This window comes from Lithobates pipiens, unplaced genomic scaffold, assembly GCF_037356315.1.
Source record: "Lithobates pipiens isolate NorthernLeopardFrog02 unplaced genomic scaffold, aLitPip1_a1.2 Scaffold_30, whole genome shotgun sequence".
Classification (NCBI taxonomy): Eukaryota; Metazoa; Chordata; class Amphibia; order Anura; family Ranidae; genus Lithobates; species Lithobates pipiens.
This window is the reverse complement of record NW_027507791.1, coordinates 140861122-140882547: the sequence shown is the minus strand read 5'-3', so window position 1 is coordinate 140882547 and position 21426 is coordinate 140861122. Positions and strand designations below refer to the sequence as shown.

At 41.2% G+C, this 21426-nt stretch overlaps 1 protein-coding gene across 2 annotated transcripts in view; it reads right to left on the bottom strand.

Moving 5' to 3' along the window:
* Nucleotides 1–332: 332 nt before the first annotated feature.
* Nucleotides 333–21426, bottom strand: part of EXD1 (exonuclease 3'-5' domain containing 1) — a 618256-nt gene continuing 597162 nt past the window's right edge. For both annotated transcript variants that reach the window (XM_077464920.1, XM_077464919.1), the window contains 2 exons: nt 14080–14271; nt 333–2335 (listed from right to left, as the gene is read on the bottom strand). In XM_077464920.1, coding sequence (XP_077321046.1) covers nt 2201–2335; nt 14080–14271 — 327 coding nt within the window. In that variant the 3' untranslated portion in view covers nt 333–2200. The remainder of the gene's footprint in view (nt 2336–14079; nt 14272–21426) is intronic.

The following is a 21426-nucleotide window of genomic DNA, read 5'->3' as shown; positions in this document are numbered from 1 at the left end:
AAGGAGATCAATTAGGCTGGTACAACAGAATCCTAATTATTATAACGGTTGCTACAATAGACTCTAAAACTGCTCTTTTTAACCTATTTTATAACTCTGATCAGTAGTGTGACTGTGGGTGTTTTTTTGTGTTGTAACTTTTTTTTCAAATTGGGTGCTGTAAAATGCGTTGTTACCCTTCAACTTTACTCTTGTTGTTTTGTTAACAGATCAAACTAAACCACATCCCCCCCATCTTTGTTTCCATTCATGTTCAGGCTCCAGTATACTTTAAAAGCATTATGCTTTTCACTGTTCTGGTTAAAGGCAAAAAGGACTGTAAAAAACAAGAACTGTATTAACAATTTATTTGGTTATTACTGGTACATATGTACAGTATTTGAAAGAAATATGCAATCTATATTAAAAAAAAGGTAACCACTGTAAAGCAAACAAACCAAATGTAATTTCAACAATTGGATAAATTATAAACACTTTCAACAGACTATGCAGAAAATCAACTAAACTAAAAGCAAAAATAATTATTTGTTTTTGCTTCTTTCACATATGAATGTAAAATGTTCAACAATTAATATATTAACAATTAAACTCGGAACAAAACCTTTTTTTTCCCTTTTGGATAGAGCAGCTGTGTGTGTAGCAATTACATTTACCATTTTACCATTTTGAGGGATCTCCTGAACAAAGACACGGCAATAAAATCTCCAGAGTATTTCTGTTTTTGTCTCACCTAGTGTTACCTTGAGATCTGTTTTAACAAAGCCTTTTTAAAGAAAAAGGATTTCCAATGCTGGACAGAGTGGCAAATTAGGCAGTACATGAACATAATCCATGTTCTCCTCTTCAGAACTCATCGAGTTACAGATATGTAACCCAATACAACACAATCTAGGTGTGCATGTGTGAAATACATGAGGTCTTAAGATGTGTATTTTCAACACATACAACCCTCTCCATCACACAGAAATATACTGATACTTCACGTTTTCTTACTGGCACCCATCTGCCTTGATGGTATAATGCAGAGTTTCTATGCCCCTACTAGAAGGTGGAGGTGGACATTGTTGAAGGACACAAAGCATTACTACCAACTTTGCCTCTCCATGAGCTGTCCAGCCACTATTATAAAATAGCTGGTAAGCAATCAGAGGAAAAAAGAGTGCAGCCTTTCCACTTTCTCTTTCAAAGAAGAAATCCTATAAAATGCTCAGGTGGCTGATAAGTGTACAGATTTGTTTTTGGAAGATGCTCATGTATACTCATGTATATAGATCAGTGAGAAGCTGGTAACTTTCAAACAATAAAAAATAGTAATTTAACTAAATTTTGCCAAACATTGAAGTGGTAGTAAACTAATTTTCTATTTTTACCTACAGGCAAGTGTAAAATAAAGCTTACATGTAGGCAAAATGAATAGCATTTAAACGTGCACCGTTTAGGAGATATTCAAGCGAGTAGCAGCCAGTGACGTCATGGCCAAGACTCCGGTGTGCATGCAACTCGGACATTCAGACGAATGGAGCCCGCAAATCCAGAAAGAAGAGCGGGTGAAGATGGCAGCCCTGTCAGCGCGCTGCTTGAAGGCAAGTCTCTCATAATGTGCTAGTATGCACTACATACTAGCACATTATGATATTGACTTGCAGGCTGAAACTTTTTTTCTTCAAGAGTTTACTACCGCTTTAAAGCAGAAAAAAGGTTATTTTTTTTAAATTCTGGACAGAGTAGGTAGGGATTAAATCCTCTGCCATATTTTCATTATTGTGCTTTTCCTAAATGGGGTGATTTCTCCACTTCCTATGACAAGCACAAAACTAAGTGAAAATAAATCTGCCTGAACTAAGAGAAAATCCACCCTTCTACAAATGTACTAAATGGGAAAGTTCCCAGTGACTACGGAAAAATGATGGATCACTCATCACATTTTATTTTGATAACTGTGTTAAAGGAATAGACAGAAAGCAAACTGGGATCATGGAAAATCCTCAACAATTTTTTAGTAAAAAATTATATTTTCTAAATGCATGTAAAATAATAAAAAAGACCAAAATTCCTAGGAACTCTACCAGTGAGCTGTAACATAAGAGGAACCACTGCCAATATATTGCCCTGTGGGTTACGAAACAAAGGGTGAAAGTGTGCACATAATAAAGGAAATCTCCTAGCACCAATTGTGATTTAGGTAAGGCTAATCTAGAGATCATGGCTTCTTTTTCTCTGATCTTATAAGGAATCCCTGGCTGTTAAAATTGTATTCTTTCAGTGCCGATTCTCTTCTCATTTGCTGTAAGACAGGAAGCTGCTGAAGTTCTTTGGGAAGCTGCGAGCAGGGTGTCTGCAAAAGATGAAAAACTTAATTCTTCAAATCACAAGAATACAATGGCTACAAAAGGAAAATAAAACAAGGGACATACAGAGAACATATACTCAAACAGTGAAAAAAACAGTTGAACCTCAACTGCGCAAATTTCGCGCCATGTGAAAAAACAAAATACAAAAAAAGCTGCTCCCTGGGAAAGTGAAAAAAACACCTTAATGGATAATAACAGTAATTAAGGGGTGCTCTAAAATAATCTATATGTGAAAGATTAATCAACCAATATCAATAACAAAGTAGCATTGGTAGAAAATGCTTAGAACAATAATCTAATCACCATATACAAAAAAATAATAAAGTATCAATAAATAAAATATGCTGAACATTGGTGAACCACCATCATAAGATAAAGCCCCAATAACGTGTCTCTACATAGATAAATTCTGCAGATCCAAGTGTAGAAACAAATGTCAATTGTGATATAGCAGCAAATCCGAAAAGCTTGCGACTCCCTCCACCAAACACGCAGCAATACACCAGTTGTGAAGATGTGAGTCCAAACTGCTTACCAGATTCGTTTAACCACTTTAATTAAAAAGTAAGTCAAACAGCGCCTGTACAGTAATGCCTGCTCATATGGATACTGATGGAAATGACAGTGGATGATATGTCCCCCTTCACAGACTCAGGCGGCAGATATGAAAAAATAATACAAAAGGATACATAGCGTAATACTGACTTTAATAAAAAAAAAAATATATAAAAACAGACAGCCAAATGGCTCCTTACGTGGTTGTGTGCCTGACCCGGCACTAGGGCTGCTCGCTTTGACCGAAAAACTCACTCTCCGACCAAATGAAAAAGTCCTTCCGCATTTGCTATTGGCGTGCGTTCCAGACCTTCAGACCGACAAACCAGAGGGCCGGAAGTGGCGTCGAAAAGCGTGACCAGGTACCGCTCCGATTCGTTGTTAACGTCCTCAGGAAGCGTACTAGGTCACTCGTAATTAGCACTTATATTGAATCCTTGTAAGGCTATGGCGAATAGAGGAGCAGGTCATGCGCAGCCTCAGTACCACTCAGGCAACACAATGAACATATGCCATCACTAACGTTCATGTCCATAATGTGTAACATGGCAGAAAATACAACACATACATTTTTCATAAAAAAAAAAAAATATATATATATATATATATATATATATATATATATATATATATATATATATATATATATATAAACAAATAATGATTGTTCTTGAAAAATAAGGAAATGACAGATAAATTAATAAGCATTAACAGAATTCCAGCACAAGATCATGGACAAAAAATAAATATATCAATAAATAAATAACTAAAATAAAATATAAAAAAAAATATAAAAAAATATAAATACTATACTTCCTCAAATAAGGAAAAAAAAAATATATATAGAAATATTCCAACCCTAAACCAGAACAAATAAATATAAATATGTACAAGCACCTACATCAAGGAGGCGCGTGCATAACACGTGAAGGATAAGAAACAATTTAGATCAAGTTCAATATTCATTCCCAATGGTTGCAAGGTTTGTAATTTATAAATCCATCTAGTTTCGTTTTTCGAAATTTCTCTTTTCATATGCGTTCCTCTCCAGTGTCTCGTAATTTTATCAATGCCATAAAACCTGCACAGTGCAGGATCACTATTATGGCACTGCTTAAAATGTCTCGACACACTATGGTTGGGAAAACCTTTTATATTTGCAAGATGCTCATTAATTCTAGTTTTTAATTGTCTAGTCGTGCGGCCTACATATTGCAAAGAACACGGACATTCCAATACGTATGTTACGTGATCTGAGTTGCAGGTAATGAGAGGTTTTATCTTAAATTCCTCTCCCGTCACACATGACACAAAATTGAGCATTTTTTTTTTTAGGTGTCCCGTGTCCCCTTGTAAGTTTACACGCACGACATCTAGTACAGAGATGGAAACCAGAACCATCCAAAAAAGTTACCAACCTCTTTGGGGGATCTGGTACGTTTCGGGCTAGCCGATTTCTGAGGCCTGGGGGCCTCCTATAAATAAATCTAGGTTTATCTGGAATAGTGGATGCAAGATCTTTATCTTTTAATAAAATAGGCCAGTATTTTTTGAAAATGGTCTCTAATTGTTTGTATTGTCTTTTGAATCCTGTCACAAAAGCTAATTCCCCCTTGAATGTTGATCTAAGCTTGGGGGACAGTAGAGATAATCTTTCCATCTTTGCCACTTTATCAAGATCTCTACTTAGGGTCTCTGAACTATATCCTTTTTCTAAGAATCGTTCTGTCAGAATTCCCCGCCTGTGTGTGAAAATCAACTTCATTCATACAATTTTGCTCGAGTCTCATATATTGCCCCTTGGGGACTGCTCCAATCCACTGAGGGTGATGGCAACTGTGCGTAGGCACATAGCCATTCCTGTCAGTGGCCTTAAAGAAAGTTTTAGTTTGAAACCCACCATCTTGTTTGGTGATAAGGTCCAAATTTACTTCTTTTATACTTGGTTCTGCTGTGAATTTCAAACCATATTTGTTCCTATTCATTGTGCCAAAACAGGATCACATCATCGATATATCTTTTATAGAACACCAAAGAACCATTCATCTTAAAGAAAATGCTCTCAGATTCCCATTTATTAAGCACAATGTTTGCTATATTCGAGGCATACCGTGCCCCCATGGCTACCCCCCCTATCTGGTTATAGAAATCATTATTTGCCCAGAAAAAATTATTGGTCATGGCTAGTTTTAACCCCTTTAATAGGAAATTAATTTGTCATTTTTTAAGATTCGACTCTTTAATTAATGCCAATCTTAGTGCATCCAGTGCATCATTATGCTGTATGTTAGTATAAAGTAGTGATGCACCGAAATTTCGGCCGCCGAAACATATCGGCCGAAAATGCCCTTTTCGGCAATTTGCTGAAAGGGAAAAACGGCCGATAATGGAGCCGAAAATGGGGCGTGGCTCCGTCCCCCGCCCCTGGTGACGCCCATCATGGGGGTTGTATAGCGCAGGAGAGCCACCTCCGCCGCCTGTTTGATCACAGCGCGGGGAACATCACAGCTTTCATTTCAATAGCTGTGTGTTCCCGGCCGCGCGCCGTCACACGCAGCCCCTCCCCCTTGTCCGGGGACTTAGATAGACAGATCATCCGCAGGATTGGACGGATTATCTGTCTATCAAAGTGCCCGGACAAGGGGGAGGGGCTGCGTGTGACGGCGTGCGGCCGGGAACACACAGCTATTGAAATGAAAGCTGTGATGTTCCCGGCGCTGTTATCAAACAGGCGGCAGAGGCGGCTCTCTTCCCTGCACACAGTGCACAGGCTGGCTGCAAAATGGCACACAGGCTGCAATCGGGCACACTGGCTGCAATTGGCTGCAATGGGGCACACTGGCTGCAATTGGCTGCAATGGGGCACACTGGCTGCAATTGGCTGCAATGGGGCACACTGGCTGCAATTGGCTGCAATGGGGCACACTAGCTGCAATTGGGCACACTGTCTGCAATTGGCTGCAATGGGGCACACTGGCTGCAATGGGGCACACTGGCTGCAATGGGGGATGCCTCCTGTACCACGTCCTCTGTCTCTGACCATCTCCTGTACCATGTCCCCAGTCTGACCATCTCCTGTACCATGTCCCCAGTCTCTGACCATCTCCTGTACCACGTCCCCAGTCTCTGACCATCTCCTGTACCACGTCCCCAGTCTCTGACCATCTCCTGTACCACGTCCCCAGTCTCTGACCATCTCCTGTACCACGTCCCCAGTCTCTGACCATCTCCTGTACCACGTCCCCAGTCTCTGACCATCTCCTGTACCACGTCCCCAGTCTCTGACCATCTCCTGTACCGTGTCCCCAGTCTCTGACCATCTCCTGTACCGTGTCCCCAGTCTCTGACCATCTCCTGTACCGTGTCCCCAGTCTCTGACCATCTCCTGTACCGTGTCCCCAGTCTCTGACCATCTCCTGTACCGTGTCCCCAGTCTCTGACCATCTCCTGTACCGTGTCCCCAGTCTCTGACCATCTCCTGTACCGTGTCCCCAGTCTCTGACCATCTCCTGTACCGTGTCCCCTGTCTCTGACCATCTCCTGTACCGTGTCCCCTGTCTCTGACCATCTCCTGTAACGTGTCCCCTGTCTCTGACCACCTCCTGTACCATGCATGCAGTCTCTGACCACCTCCTGTACCGTGTCCCCAGTCTCTGACCACCTCCTGTACCATGTCCCCAGTCCCTGACCACCTTCTGTACCATGTCCCCAGTCTCTGACCACCTCCTGTACCATGTCCCCAGTCTCTGACCACCTCCGGTACCATGTCCCCAGTCTCTGACCACCTCCTGTATAAAAATATTTTTTAAAAACTGTCATTTTCGGTATCGGTGCTGTTTCAGTATCGGTTTCGGTTTTCGGCCTAGTGTATTTTTCATTTTCGGTATCGGTTTCGGCACCAAAAAACCCATTCGGTGCATCCCTAGTATAAAGGGATTCAATGTCCACTGTTATCATAATGATATCTTCTGTGGCCACCAATCCTTGTAGAGAGATTATCAAATCTCTACTGTCTTTGAGGTGCGAGGGACTGAGGGGGACTAGCGTTTTAAAAAAAACGTCTAAATATTCCCCTAACCTCGAAAAGAGGGAATCCATCCCACTAATTATTGGTCGACCGGGGGGAAATTCTTTATTTTTATGCACTTTAGGTAATATATACATCACCGGAATCTTAGGAGCATTTGGAATGAGATACTCAGCTTCTTTCAAATTAAGGATTTCTTTATTTTTCCCTTCTGACACCCACTTACTAAGTTCCTTTTTTAAATCTTGGGTAGGATCGCCCCTAAGTTTCACATAGGTGGTTGAGTCAGCTAAAAGTCTACCTATCTCTTGATAATATTCACGTGACATTATCACTAACCCTCCCCCTTTATCAGCTGACCGGAGAGGAACGCATATGAAAAGAGAAATTTTGAAAAACAAACCTAGATGGATTTATAAATTACAAACCTTGCAACCATTGGGAATGAATATTTAACTTGATCTAAATTGTTTCTTATCCAATGACTAGTCGATTAGAAACAGTTTGGAAATTTTCTTCCCTGTCCCTCCTTTTGTATTGAAGTTTATAAATCAAGGCCTCTTTCCATGTCCCTGATTCTCCATTCTCCCTCTCTTTTTCATTTCCTTTAATACATTTATTTTTCAAACATATACAGTACTTATACCTGGTTGTCCAATTTTAGTTTTTTTTCTGAATTTTTTTGATCAAGCTCTGGTGTTATTTCCAGGTTTTTTTTTTCGCCTTCACGTGTTATGCACGTGCCTCTTTGATGTAGGTGCTTGTACATATTTATATTTATTTGTTTTGGTTTAGGGTTGGAATATTTCTATATATTTTTTTTTTTCCTTATTTGAGGAAGTATAGTATATATATTTTAATATTTTATTTTAGTTATTTATTTATTGTCCATGATCTTGTGCTGGAATTCTGTTAATGCTTATTAATTTATCTGTCATTTCCTTATTTTTCAAGAACAATCATTATTTATATATATATATATATATATATATATATATATATATATATATATATATATATATATATTTTTTATGAAAAATGTATATGTGTTGTATTTTCTGCCATGTTACACATTATGGACATGAATGTTAGTGATGGCATATGTTCATTGTGTTGCCTGAGCGGTACTGAGGCTGCGCATGACCTGCTCCTCTATTCGCCATAGCCTTACAAGGATTCGATAGTGCTAATTACGAGTGACCTAGTACGCTTCCTGAGGACGTTAACAACGAATTGGAGCGGTACCTGGTCACGCTTTTTGACGCCACTTCCAGCCCTCTGGTTTGTCGGTATGAAGGCCTGGAACGCACGCCAATAGCTGCTATATCACAATTAACATTTGTTTCTACACTTGGATCTGCAGAATTTATCTATGAAGAGACACGTTATTGGGACTTTATCTTATGATTGGTGGTTCACCAACGTTCACCATATTTTGGTTATTGATACTTTATTATTTTTTTGTATATGGTGATTAGATTATTGTTCTAAGCATTTTCTACCAATGCTACTTTGTTATTGATATTGGTTGATTAATCTTTCACATAGATTATTTCAGAGCGCCCCTTAATTACTGTTTATATACTCAAACAGCTCCACTTGGCCAACTGTAGGACTGCGTGCACAAGGACACATCCTGAGTTCTCCCTGGAGTCAAGCTAAATGGTAGAGAAACAGCACAGCTTGCACCACTGATTGCTGGACTACATCAGTGACCTGCAGCATCTACATGGCTCTGAAAAGATAGACTATTTGCGTTAGAGAGTGACACAGCGTGTTGCTAGCCAGTACATTTCAGAGGGGCTCAAAGGAAGAGGCCCTCCTAAACACACTGCGTACCAACACCTATTGTCATTATCAAACCTGGAATAATCTGTCTGTTCTGAGCCACAAGGACACCGCTGTAATCCAGCAACTAGCAGCACAAGCATCCAGGCAAGGGTGGCTTTTCTTTTTGCACACAATCTCACCACTGGCCAGGACAAGCTGTTTGATCCTATCTTCTATCCAGGATTCGGACAAGCCAATTCTCTTCCATCACTTTTATAAATGCAATTGATGTGTCATCATTACCAGTCTATATTTTTACTACTGCACTTAGGTTGTTGTGCCCTGTCACTTTACTTTGTTTTTCTACAGAGAATATATTGTATTTAGGCTATAACTGATAACCCCTCCTTCTGAAACTGCGAAAGCGGCACATTTTGGGAATTATGTCATATGCACACATGCACGCAAAAGCTAATACACAAGCCATCTTTGTTTGTACATGTTTGATCACATACAAGTATTCACTTTTACAGGTGGCTGCATGCATCATCTGCCACTCTCTAGGCATGAAAGTACTAAGGATTTTACGCTACAGGACTTTGCAGCCTCTGTGTGCTTAAGGCCGAACTGACTTGAAACAAGTATGGAGATAAGTAGTACGATTTTTACATCCTGCATATTTGTTCCATGTTTGTGACTCAAAGTACTAAACCCAGAAGCAGCCAGCCCATGCAACTTTATTTTTTTGCTGCAGCCACCAGATTGTGTGTGAAACAGGTCTGTCAGACCTGTACAACGTACAGACCTAGCAGCGACAGGGTTAAAGCCAGCTTTACTGTCACTTTACCTAGGTCCTTTGGCTAGCCCAAACTATTTTGTACACTAACAGGTGTACCTGCTAGGAGTGCTGTATAAACTGTATGTAGCCTCAGCTATGTACAGTATACAACGAAGGGACTAGTGACAATGAATCACGAGTTCTCAGTGACAATAATATTTTAAGTATAAACCAACCAAACACATGGGGAAAAAGTGAAACACAGTGTGAGTTCACAAATGAACACCAAAGTCCAAACAAGTGCGTGAAAAAAGAGGAATCAGCTTCCAGACAGGGTGTTGACATGTAATCCAGGTGAACCGATTAAATGCCTATAAACACTTCATGGAATTCTCAGATAATAAGTTGGGTACTCTTACCGGAATCGGTGAACACACATGCCGTACGGCAGTGGGTCAAGTAAGCTCTGAATCCTTGGTTCCTGGTAGTTCAATGCTGCAAGTATGCCACGCTGGATGGGATAATTGATCTTGTGACTCCACACCATAGGAGGAGACAGCAATGGAAAAACCGTCAGACAGGTTGATCCAAGGAACGATAGTAGGGGAAAAATAAATGTGTCTCTCGCACTACTGAGAGTAAATAGTAAATATGACTAGTGACAGAAGTCAAAGTGATAAAATAATGTATCTAATGCAGCCAAAACCTAAAAAAGTATCACAAAGCACTAAAACATAACGGATCTATATAAAGTGCAAAAAATAAATAAATATCACTATAAAAACACTGATAAGAAACCCAAAAAATAAATCACTAAAAGCAGGAATAACTGCACATGGAGTAAATAGTGAATAAAAAAGACAACTATGTGCAAATTGCAAATAAAGTGTCCCAAATGTGCAAATAGGTACACTACCGTTCAAAAGTTTGGGGTCACATTGAAATGTCCTTATTTTTGAAGGAAAAGCACTGTACTTTTCAATGAAGCTAACTTTAAACTAGTCCTAACTTTAAACAAATATACTCTATACATTGCTAATGTGGTAAATGACTATTCTAACTGCAAATGTCTAGTTTTTGGTGCAATATCTACATAGGTGTATAGAGGCCCATTTCCAGCAACTATCACTCCAGTGTTCTAATGGTACAATGTGTTTGCTCATTGGCTCAGAAGGCTAATTGATGATTAGCAAACCCTTGTGCAATCATGTTCACACATCTAAAAACAGTCTAGCTCCTTCCAGAAGCTACAAAACTGACCTTCCTGTGAGCAGATTGAGTTTCTGGAGCATCACATTTGTGAGGTCAATTAAACGCTCAAAATGGCCAGAAAAAGAGAACTTTCATCTGAAACTCGACAGTCTATTCTTGTTCTTAGAAATGAAGGCTATTCCATGCGAGAAATTGCAAAGAAATTGAAGATTTCCTACAACGGTGTGTACTACTCCCTTCAGAGGACAGCACAAACAGGCTCTAACCAGAGTAGAAAAAGAAGTGGGAGGCCGCGTTGCACAACTAAGCAAGAAGATAAGCACATTAGAGTCTCTAGTTTGAGAAACAGACGCCTCACAGGTCCCCAACTGGCATCTTCATTAAATAGTTCCCGCAAAACACCAGTGTCAACATCTACAGTAAAGAGGCGGCTGTGGGATTTTGGGCTTCAGGGCAGAGTGGCAAAGAAAAAGCCATATCTGAGACTGGCCAATAAAAGAAAAAGATTAAGATGGGCAAAAGAACACAGACATTGGACAGAGGAAGACTGGAAAAAAGTGTTGTGGACGGATGAATCCAAGTTTGAGGTGTTTGGATCACAAAGAAGAACGTTTGTGAGACGCAGAACAAATGAAAAGATGCTGGAAGAATGCCTGACGCCATCTGTTAAGCATGGTGGAGGTAATGTGATGGTCTGGGGTTGCTTTGGTGCTGGTAAGGTGGGAGCTTTGTACAGGGTAAAAGGGATTCTGAATAAGGAAGGCTATCACTCCATTTTGCAACGCCATGCCATACCCAGTGGACAGCGCTTGATTGGAGCCAATTTCATTATACAACAGGACAATGACCCTAAACACACCTCCAAATTGTGCAAGAACTATTTACAGCAGAAGCAGGCAGCTGGTATTCTATCGGTAATGGAGTGGCCAGCACAGTCACCAGATCTGAACCCCATTGAGCTGTTGTGGGAGCAGCTTAACCGTATGGTACGCCAGAAGTGCCCATCCAACCAATCCAACTTGTGGGAGCTGCTTCTAGAAGCGTGGGGTGCAATTTCTCCAGCTTACCTCAATAAATTAACAGCTAGAATGCCAAAGGTGTGCAATGCTGTAATTGCTGCAAAAGGAGGATTCTTTGACGAAAGCAAAGTTTGATGTAAAAACAATGTTATTTCAAATACAAATCATTATTTCTAACCTTGTCAATGTCTTCTATTCATTTCACAACGTATGGTGGTGAATAAGTGTGACTTTTCATGGAAAACACAAAATTGTTTGGGTGACCCCAAACTTTTGAACGGTAGTGTATATAAATGTGCAAAATTGCAATGAAGTGTCCAAAATTCTTCCTGAAATCACGTGAAGTAATAATCCTTCACAAAAATAAACATACATAAATGTGAACGAATCCCAAAAAATATTATATATAATGAGGTGGACGTTTTAACACTTTATTCATTAATTCAGAGGACTTCTAGCCTCATATAGAATATTTTTGGGGGATTCATTCACATTTATGTATGTTCATTTGTGGCACTTTATTTGCAATTTGCACATAGTTGTCTATTTTATTCACTATTTACTCCAGATTATTCCTGCTTTCAGTGATTTGTTGTGTTTCTTATCGCGTTTTTATAGTGATATTTATTTTTTGAGTTAAATCACTTTATATCGATCAAGTAGGGGAAAAATGGTTACCCTGTATGAGCTTCAGAGATAGACACACATCCGGCCAATCAGAGAATCCTGTGTCACACAGGATTCTCTGATTGGCTGGATGTGTGTTTAGCTCTGAAGCTCATACAGGCTGACCATTTTTCCCCTACTATAATTTCTTGGCTCAACTTGCCGGTTTTCCATTGCTGTCTCGTCCTATGGTGTGGAGTCGCAAGATCAATCATCCCATCCAGCGTGGCTTCCTTGCAGCATTGAACCACCAGGAACCAAGGATCAACCAAGGATTGTCCATCGTATCAGGTAAGAGTACCCAACTTCTTATCTGAGAATTCCTTGAAGTGTACAGGCATTTAATTGGTTCACCTGGATTACATGTCAACACCCTGTCTGGAAGCTGATTGCTCTTTTTTTAACGCACTTGTTTGGACTTTGGTGTTCATTATTTGTGAACACACACTGTTTCACTTTTTATTTTTTGCATTACATGCATCAATGTTTGTACACATTTTCCCCCATGTGTTTGAGTGGTTTACACTTACATTATTGTCACTGAGAACTAGTGATTCATTGTCACTAGTCCCTTCATTGTGTGTTTAATTTTCCTTTTAGTCAAATGCACAGATGTTTCCATTGATTTGGTTGCATTATTTAGTGCTACACCAATTTGTATATTGTTTTTGACTTTGAGTGTCAGCAGCTATTGTGTTTTTTCTTGTTTATTTTGGTCTAGCGCAGTATTTTCTTGCCCCTTTTTTACATATAGTATACAGCTCTGTGTTACGGCTGTGAGACAAGACCTTCTTAACAGTGCAAAGCCATTCCAATGCAGCTTTGTATTATATGAAGTATGTTTAATATGCATTTATTTTAGATTTTTGCACATAAAGTATTCCATCAGTTAATACAAGCTTCCTCTGATTGGCTGAGCCTGAAAGGCAGGCTGAGGCTGACATGATCTCCGACTCAATAAGAAGCAGCTTTCTATTTCTTATTAAAAAGAAAAATGAACATTAACACACAGTATATTATTATTTAACTCAAGCTTATATATTTAAAAGTGGCATTAAACCCAAAACCAAAAATGTATTATATTGCAGCTTACAAAGCAATAGATGTAGTGTTGTATTAGTTTTCTATTTTTAGGGTTTTCCCTTTCGCTGGCGATCTGGCCAGTAACACCTCCTGTATTATAGTCACCACTTTGCATGAAGGAGAACAAGGGCAGATTTGAAGAGCAGCATTGTCAGTCTGGGGGGAGGGGGAGGGGGAGTGTTAGAAGTAGTAGCAGATTTAAATTCAGTAACAAATTGAAGCTGAACTCCAGCTAATACTTTATAACCATTTACAGCAGTTTTCTTTTGTTTTGGGAATCTGATGATTTTAAGCACCCCCTGCCAGGGTCAAATGGTCTGCCTTATCCCTGTAACTCCAAGAGTGCTTCTATGTTGAAAAACTACAGACTTACTAGCTGGATCACCAGATGAAATTAGAAGAAAGAAAGCCTAAAAAAATAATACTACAACCACCACATCCATGAATTGGTAAGCTGCAATATAACAAATGTTTGCTTTTGGATTTAATACCGCTTTAAATTCCTAAATATTTAAATCTATAAGTAAATGAACATTTTCATTTCAAAACATACTAGCTTTAGCATTCACTTGTTAGTTCAAGTTCAAATATAAAGAAACATATATAAACTAGGCTTACCTCAGCCCTCTCTAAAACATCTTCTCTTCTGGGGCAACGAGCACTGAGATAGCTGTTAACTAATAGTGTTACATCAGCAAACATGTCATCCAGCATAACTTGGCGCAAATCTAGGAGGTGCAATACTTCCAGAGCCAACACTTTCAGCAAGGTAGGAGACATTGGACGGTCTGACCAGATATTGGGGATTTCCTACATAGGAATAAGAAACCCCAGTTAGGACACTGCAAACATACTAATTATGTTCCTTAGTCTCCCTAGGTATTCTGAGTTGTACAGACAGTGATAAGCCTGGTAACAGCAGAGGATATGGGTATGTCACAGTATCAGCTGTGGTAGCGACTGGCAAGAAGCCCTGATTTTACATTATGGAAGTGATCATGCAGGTTTATAGGCACCCTTACTGTCTTAAAGACACTGTAGGGCTTGCAGAATTAATTTAAAGTTTCCAATGCATTTTGCAGACTAGAACTTGTTGAACTTCTTTGCTTGACATTATTTTTACCAAGTCATTGGCTGTCTAGGAGACGGATAGCAAGAATTTATTAAATATATTAAAATATTTAATGCATTTCAAAAAGTATTGTTAGCTTTATGGGTCAGTTTAGTTAAATGAGAAGCTCTTTTGGCCCTTCTTCTCCTGGGCATCAACATGTTCTGCTCTTCTGTGATCCCTGTTCATCCGACAGCAGTCTAAAGCCCACCGGTGGCGGATATCACTCTGCTAGTCCAGATACAGACTTTAATTGCTTCAATACCGCTGTGTGTGTGTGTGTGTGTGTGTGTGTGTGTGGTCTTCTTTCTTCTCTCATTCATGCTTGCTCTCAATCTCACCACTCTGTATCATGCACTCTCCATTTTTCCTTCTCACAGTTGCATCCTCTCTGCTTAAATTCTCACTCCTTCACCCAACTTCTCCCCCCACAGCTTATATATATCACCCTCACTCCTGTCTTCATGTTATTACTGCACTCATCAGCTCCTGCTAACTCTAAATCCATATACCAATAAAGCCTGCAGGCTACTGCGACGTGTCCCCCCACATAAGTCACACTCCCATATCACCTCTCTCACCCTTCTCCTAACTTCTGGAGATATTTCCCCAAATCCTGGACCACAATCATTTACCTTTGGCCAACATAGCCGGCACAACCCATCCTCTGCTAGCAGCCGCAAGCCACACAATCTCATTTCTATTCCTCTTACGCCTAGACCCACCCTCCCCTTCTCCTGTGCCCTTTGGAATGCCCGCTTTGTTTGTAACAAACTCACTCCATGACCTATTTATCACCAACTCCCTGAACCTACTTGCAATTACTGAGACCTGGATTCAAGAATCTGACCTTCCTTCTCCTGCTTCTCTCTCCTATGGTTGCCTCCTGTGGACTCACTCTCCCACGCCTAGTGGACGGAAAGGAGGTGTTGTTGGAATCCTCCTATCCCCTCAGAGCACTTTTCAGGTTCTTCATCCACCCCCCTCTCGCTCCCTCTCTTCATTTCAAGCTCACTGTATTGGCTTATTTTCTCCAGTTTCATTGAGAATAGCTGCGATCTACCGGCCCCCCGGACCGGTATCAAACTTCCTTGACGACTTCTCCTTTAATATTGATTTGGAAAAAAATAACAAAACGGATAAACGCCTGAACCAAAGACCAATGTTGCAGTCTTACAGATCAGAGCCATAGAGGCCTGATGATGCATCACCCAAGAGGCACTAATCGTCCTGGATGAATGTGCTATTAATATGAGAAGGAAGAATTTTCTTCTTTAAGCTGAAGTTTGATCAATCACTTGACAAACCCATTTGGAAAATAGTGGATCTTGACGCTGCCTGTCCATATCTTGGACCCTCTGGCAGTACAAACAAAACCTGTGTTTTGCAAACCTGAGTGGTCACCCTTAAATAGATCCTGATCGTTCTTATTACATCAAGAGACTGTAGTGCTTTCTCTTCCCCAGATTAAGGCTTCTGGGGAGAAAGAAGGAATAACATCTTGGTTTAAATTAAAACCTGTTACCACTTTTGGTAGGAGTTCAGGATGAGGACCACAAATCACCTCGTCCCTATACATGATGAAATATGGCTCTTACAAGACAGAGCCGTTAGTTCCAATACTCTTCTAGCAGAAGAAATGGCAAGCAAAAAAGATTATCTTTCTTGTCAAATAATCAAGAGAATTTCTCATAAGGTTCAAACGGCTGATTTAACAAAGCCGACAAGACCAATTTTAAATCCTAAGGAATTAGAGGTGTCTTGATAGGGGGAATAAACTGTGTTACCCCCTGAATAAGCTAAGCACTAAGAGAGGGAAGCAAGAGGCTGTAGGAAGAGACATCGACACGGCCTGGATCTGACTCTTGATAAAAGTCAAGGCCAGCTTCATTTCAGATCCCATATGCAGGTATCCTGCCTATTGACATACCTCCAGGGGTGCCAACCCCTGGATCTATACCAAGAAACCTATGCCTTCCAGATTCTATAGTAAGTGATTCTGGAAGCCAGCTTCCTGGCATTAGTCAAAGTAGACACTACTGAAGGAGATCACCCACGATCTTTTATAGAGTGGGATTCAACAGTCAAACCTGTTAAACTCCTTGTCCGTAGAGTAGGATGAAATACCGGACCCTGTGCAAGAAGGTCTGGCTATAATGGCAGAGTCCAAAGGACTTCAACTGCCCTCTTTATGATCTTGATAAATTCAGATCTTCTGGGACCCGCTGGGGCCGCCAGAATCACCGCCTTCTGTTCCTGCTAAAGAAGAGGCGGAAGTAGCAGAGCTGGACGAAATGGATAGATCAGTGAGAACTGATCCCCTGGGAAGACTAATGCGTCTGTTCCACCAGCTAATGGACCCCTTGTTTGACAAAGTTGTCGACCTAACTAATGAATGTGGACGCGAATAGGTCCATGTCCGGAGTCTGACATATTGCTAGGAAGATGTCGTGAAGAGATCATTCTCCCGGAAATAATTGTTGGCGTCTCGAGTAGTACGCCTGAAATATTAAAATTGTCGATAGGCAAGGAGTGTTGTGTTCTGCCAAAGCTAGAACATTACTCACTTTTTTATTTTATTTATTGATGTAAGCTCGGTCAGACTGAATCCTGTCAGGACAGTCCTGTAATCTGACCGCCAAGATTCTATGGACGGATATACTGCCTGAAACTTCCAATAAAGTTGATAGGCAAGGTCCTCTAACCTGGACCATCTCCCCTGGACAGAATCTTCTTCCAGGGCAGCTCCCCAGCCTAGAAGGCTGGTATCTCTTGACATCTTGCAGGATAAAGTTTTTCCCTCCTGCTGGATAACCACCACCAATTTAGGCTCTGACCTATGTTGGGAGCCAAGCAGATTGAAAACACACAAGGTCTGAATCCTCTTTATTCCAGACCAAAAGGATGGTGTTTTGAAGCAGTCTTTGAATAAAGCTGCGCGTAAGCGACGGCCTTAAAGGAGGCCACCATTTCCCCTAAAATTCTCCTGCAGCCAAAATGAAGGAATTTTCCTTCCTGATAAGTTGAATTAGTCCTATAATGGAACCGATTCACGTCTGGGGTAAGAATACCTTCTTCTGTATGGTCTTTATAACCAGCCCGCAAGTAACCTCCTTGATGGTTTTAAGGAGAATCTTCCTAGGCTAAGAATACAACCTAGAGATTTCAGCTATCTACAGCTAAGATCAGACTCTGGTTTTAGACCTGAGACTGAATGATCTATACAAAGTAGATCTTCTAATAGGCTAGGACCGCTATGCCTTGAGCCTTTAACCTGGCTAAAGGAGGCTATATATATATATACATACATACATACATACATACACACACACACTTTATATAGCAGAGATTTCTGGTAAGGGGGAAACTGGCACATGGAGATATGCAACTCCCCTCCTTGCAGGATGAACATATCCGATCAACTTATAAAAGGATCAGATGTTTAAGTGCCAATTCAGAACTCCGAGATCTAGAATGGGTCTTACAGTGGGGATCGAAAGTTTGGGCATCCCAGGTAAAAATGTGTATTAAGCACTTTCAGACCGGACCATTTTGCTGGTCAATGACCAGAGGTCTTTTTACAATTTGGCACTGCGCTGCTTTAACTGGTAATTGCGCGGTCATTCAATGTTGTACCCAAACAAAATTTGCGTCCTTTTTTTCCCACAAATAGAGCTTTCTTTTAAAAGGTATTTGACTGACTCTGCTATTTTTATTTTTTGCGATATAAACGTAAAAAGACCGCAAATTTTGAAAAAAAATTATATTTTCTACTTTTTGTTATTAGAAAAATCCAATAAACTCAATTTTAGTCATACATTTAGGCCAAAATGTATTCAGCCACGTCTTTGGTAAAAAAAAAAAGTCAATAACTGTATATTTATTGGTTTGCGCAAAAGTTGTCACATCTACAAACTAAGGTACGTTTTCTGGAATTTACGCAGCTTTTAGTTTATGACTGCCTATCTCATTTCTTGAGGTGCTAAAACGGCAGGGCAGTACAAACCCCCCCCAAATTACCCCATTTTGGAAAGTAGATACCCTAAGGAAATTGATAAGAGGCATGTTAAGCCCATTGAATATTTTATTTTTTTGCCTCAAGCGATTGAATAATGACAAAAAATTTTTTTTTTTTTTTTTACACAAAGTTGTCACTAAATGATATATTGCTCACACATGCCATGGTTATATGTGGAATTGTACCCCAAAATACATTCTGCTGCTTCTCCTGAGTACGGGGATACCTTATGTGGTCGACTTTTTGGAAGCCTAGCCGCGTATGGGGCCCCGAAAGCCAAGCACCGCCTTCAGGATTTCTAAGGGCATACATTTGTAATTTCACTCCTCACTACCTATCACAGTTTTGAAGGCCATAAAATGCCAAGATGGCACAAAACCCCCACAAATGACCCCATTTTAGAAAGTAGACACCCCAAGCTATTTGCTGAGAGGCATGTTGAGTCCATGGAATATTTTATATTTGGCACAAGTTGCGGGAAAATTACAAACTTATTTATTTATTTATTTTTTTCACAAAGTTGTCACTAAATGATATATTGCTCACACATGCTATGGGCATATGTGAAATGACACCCCAAAATAAGTTCTGCTGCTTCTCCTGAGTACGGGGATACCACATATGTGGGACTTTTTGGGAGCCTAGCCGCGTACGGGCCCCCGAAAACCAAGCACCGCCTTCAGGCTTTCCAAGGGCGTAAATTTTTGACTTCACTCCTCACTACCTATTACAGTTTTGAAGGCCATAAAATGCCAAGATGGCACAAACCCCCCCCCCCCCCAAATGACCCCATTTTGGAAAGTAGACACCCCTAAATTTAGGGGTACACTAGTGAGACTCACAGGTAAAAAAGCACCTAGGCTGTCAGCGACTGTATCAAAACGCTACAAGAAAAACTGTTAGCGATCGCAGGGATCAGGCCTGACTCTGCAAACGCTGCAGTTATGGGTGTTGTGTTTTGTAAGTGACAGTGATCGATCGATACTGCACTTGGGTGGGCTGGTCTGGGCTTGGTGGAGGGGCTAAATGCAGGTGCTAGCAGGTATCTGGGCTGATCCCGCTAACAATGCGTTTTGGGAAACCTAAACTGCTGGCGACGCTAATATAGATCTGATCAGATACTATATTACTAAGGGAGGTGTATGCTTTGTGCGTGGGTGTTAGCGGTACTGGCACTAACATGACGCTGCCTGGGGCGACGCAGACCTTATCTGACCCTCAAACTTATATCACCCGCCGGGTGATCAGGGGGTTAAACCTTTATTAGGTAATAAATGGCGGGTGCCCTGAAAATAACTAACCAACCAGCGTCACCTGTAACAGTTATATGGTGATCACTGGTGAAAGGGTTAACTAGGGGGCAATCAGGGGGCTTTATGCGGTAGTATATGGGGGTCCCTGGCGCTATAAAAAGCTGCGGCGAACCTAAATACCTACCTGCCTAACTAGCGTCACCTGTGACACTAATACAGCGATCAGAAAAACGATCGCTTATTAGGCTGGGTTCACACTGGAGCGATGCGGGAACGCCACGAATCCGCGGCGGGTTCCCGCATCGCATGCCTCCCGGCGGCAGTTCACACTGCCCTATGCGAACTGCTGGGAGTGTCAGTGAAATGTTAATGACACCCCCAGATCAGTTCGCATATCGCAGTGCGATCTGCAAACTCGGATCGCATGGTGTGAACACCCATGCGATCCGATTCTGCTGCAGACCAAAAAAAGGGTCCCATGCGAATTTGCGGCGGGTGCGACGCGAATTCAGCCATACTATCTGTATGGCTGAACTCGAATCGCACAGAGATCGGATGTGATTTGCACTGCAGTGCGAATCACATCCGTTCTCATAAACCGCTGCAATGTGAACCCAGCCTTAGTGACACTGGCGACGGGGGGTGATCACGGGGTTAAACCTTTATTGGGGGGGTTAGGGGGGTACCTTAGAACTAAAGGGGGCTAACTCTAACTGCCCTAACAGTTATTACAGTCACAAATGACACCAATGCAAAAATAAAAATAAAAAAATGCAATTGGTGTCACTGTGACTGGGGGGGGGGGGCAGGGGTGATTGGGGGGGTGATCGGGGGGTGAAGGGGGGGGGGTGAGAGTGTGCCTGGCATGTTCTACTGTGTAGTGTCGTGTTGGTGCAACTCACCGATCCTCTCTCCTCGGTGCCGGAACGAAAAATACCGACACGGAGGAGAGATTACATCACTTCCTCTGCCAGTGTTTACATTACAGGAGAGGAAGTGATGTCATGCTTCACTTCCATTCGTCAGGAGCGATCGCGAGGGGGTGGCCATGAATGAATGGCCGCCCCCTCATCCCGGATCGCTCCTGAACGGATACCGACCGCCGCTGGCACCGGTCGGGCCCCCCACCCGCGGGAAGGCAGGGACGTACAGGTACGCCCATATGCCTGCCCGTGCCATTCTGTCGACGTATATCGTCGTGCGGCGGTCGGCAAGTGGTTAATGTGCATAACGAAGCCAAGGAAAGATGGAAAAATCTCCAAATGGCATCAAATTACAGATTAGACATTCTTATAATATATGTCAAAAAAAGTTAGAATTTATTTCCATCATTCCAAACTTTCAAAAATACAGAAAACAAAAAAATGGCTTCTGCAAAAGTTTGGGCACCCCGCAGAGTTAATATCTTGTACTGCCCCCTTTGGCAAGTATCACAGCTTGTAAACGCTTTTTCTAGCAAGCCAAAAGTCTTTCAATTCTTGTTTGAGGTATCTTTGCCCATTCTTCCTTACAAAAGTGTTCCAGTTCTTTGAGATTTCTGGGCTGTCTCTCACGCACTGCTCTTTTAAGGTCTATCCATAGAT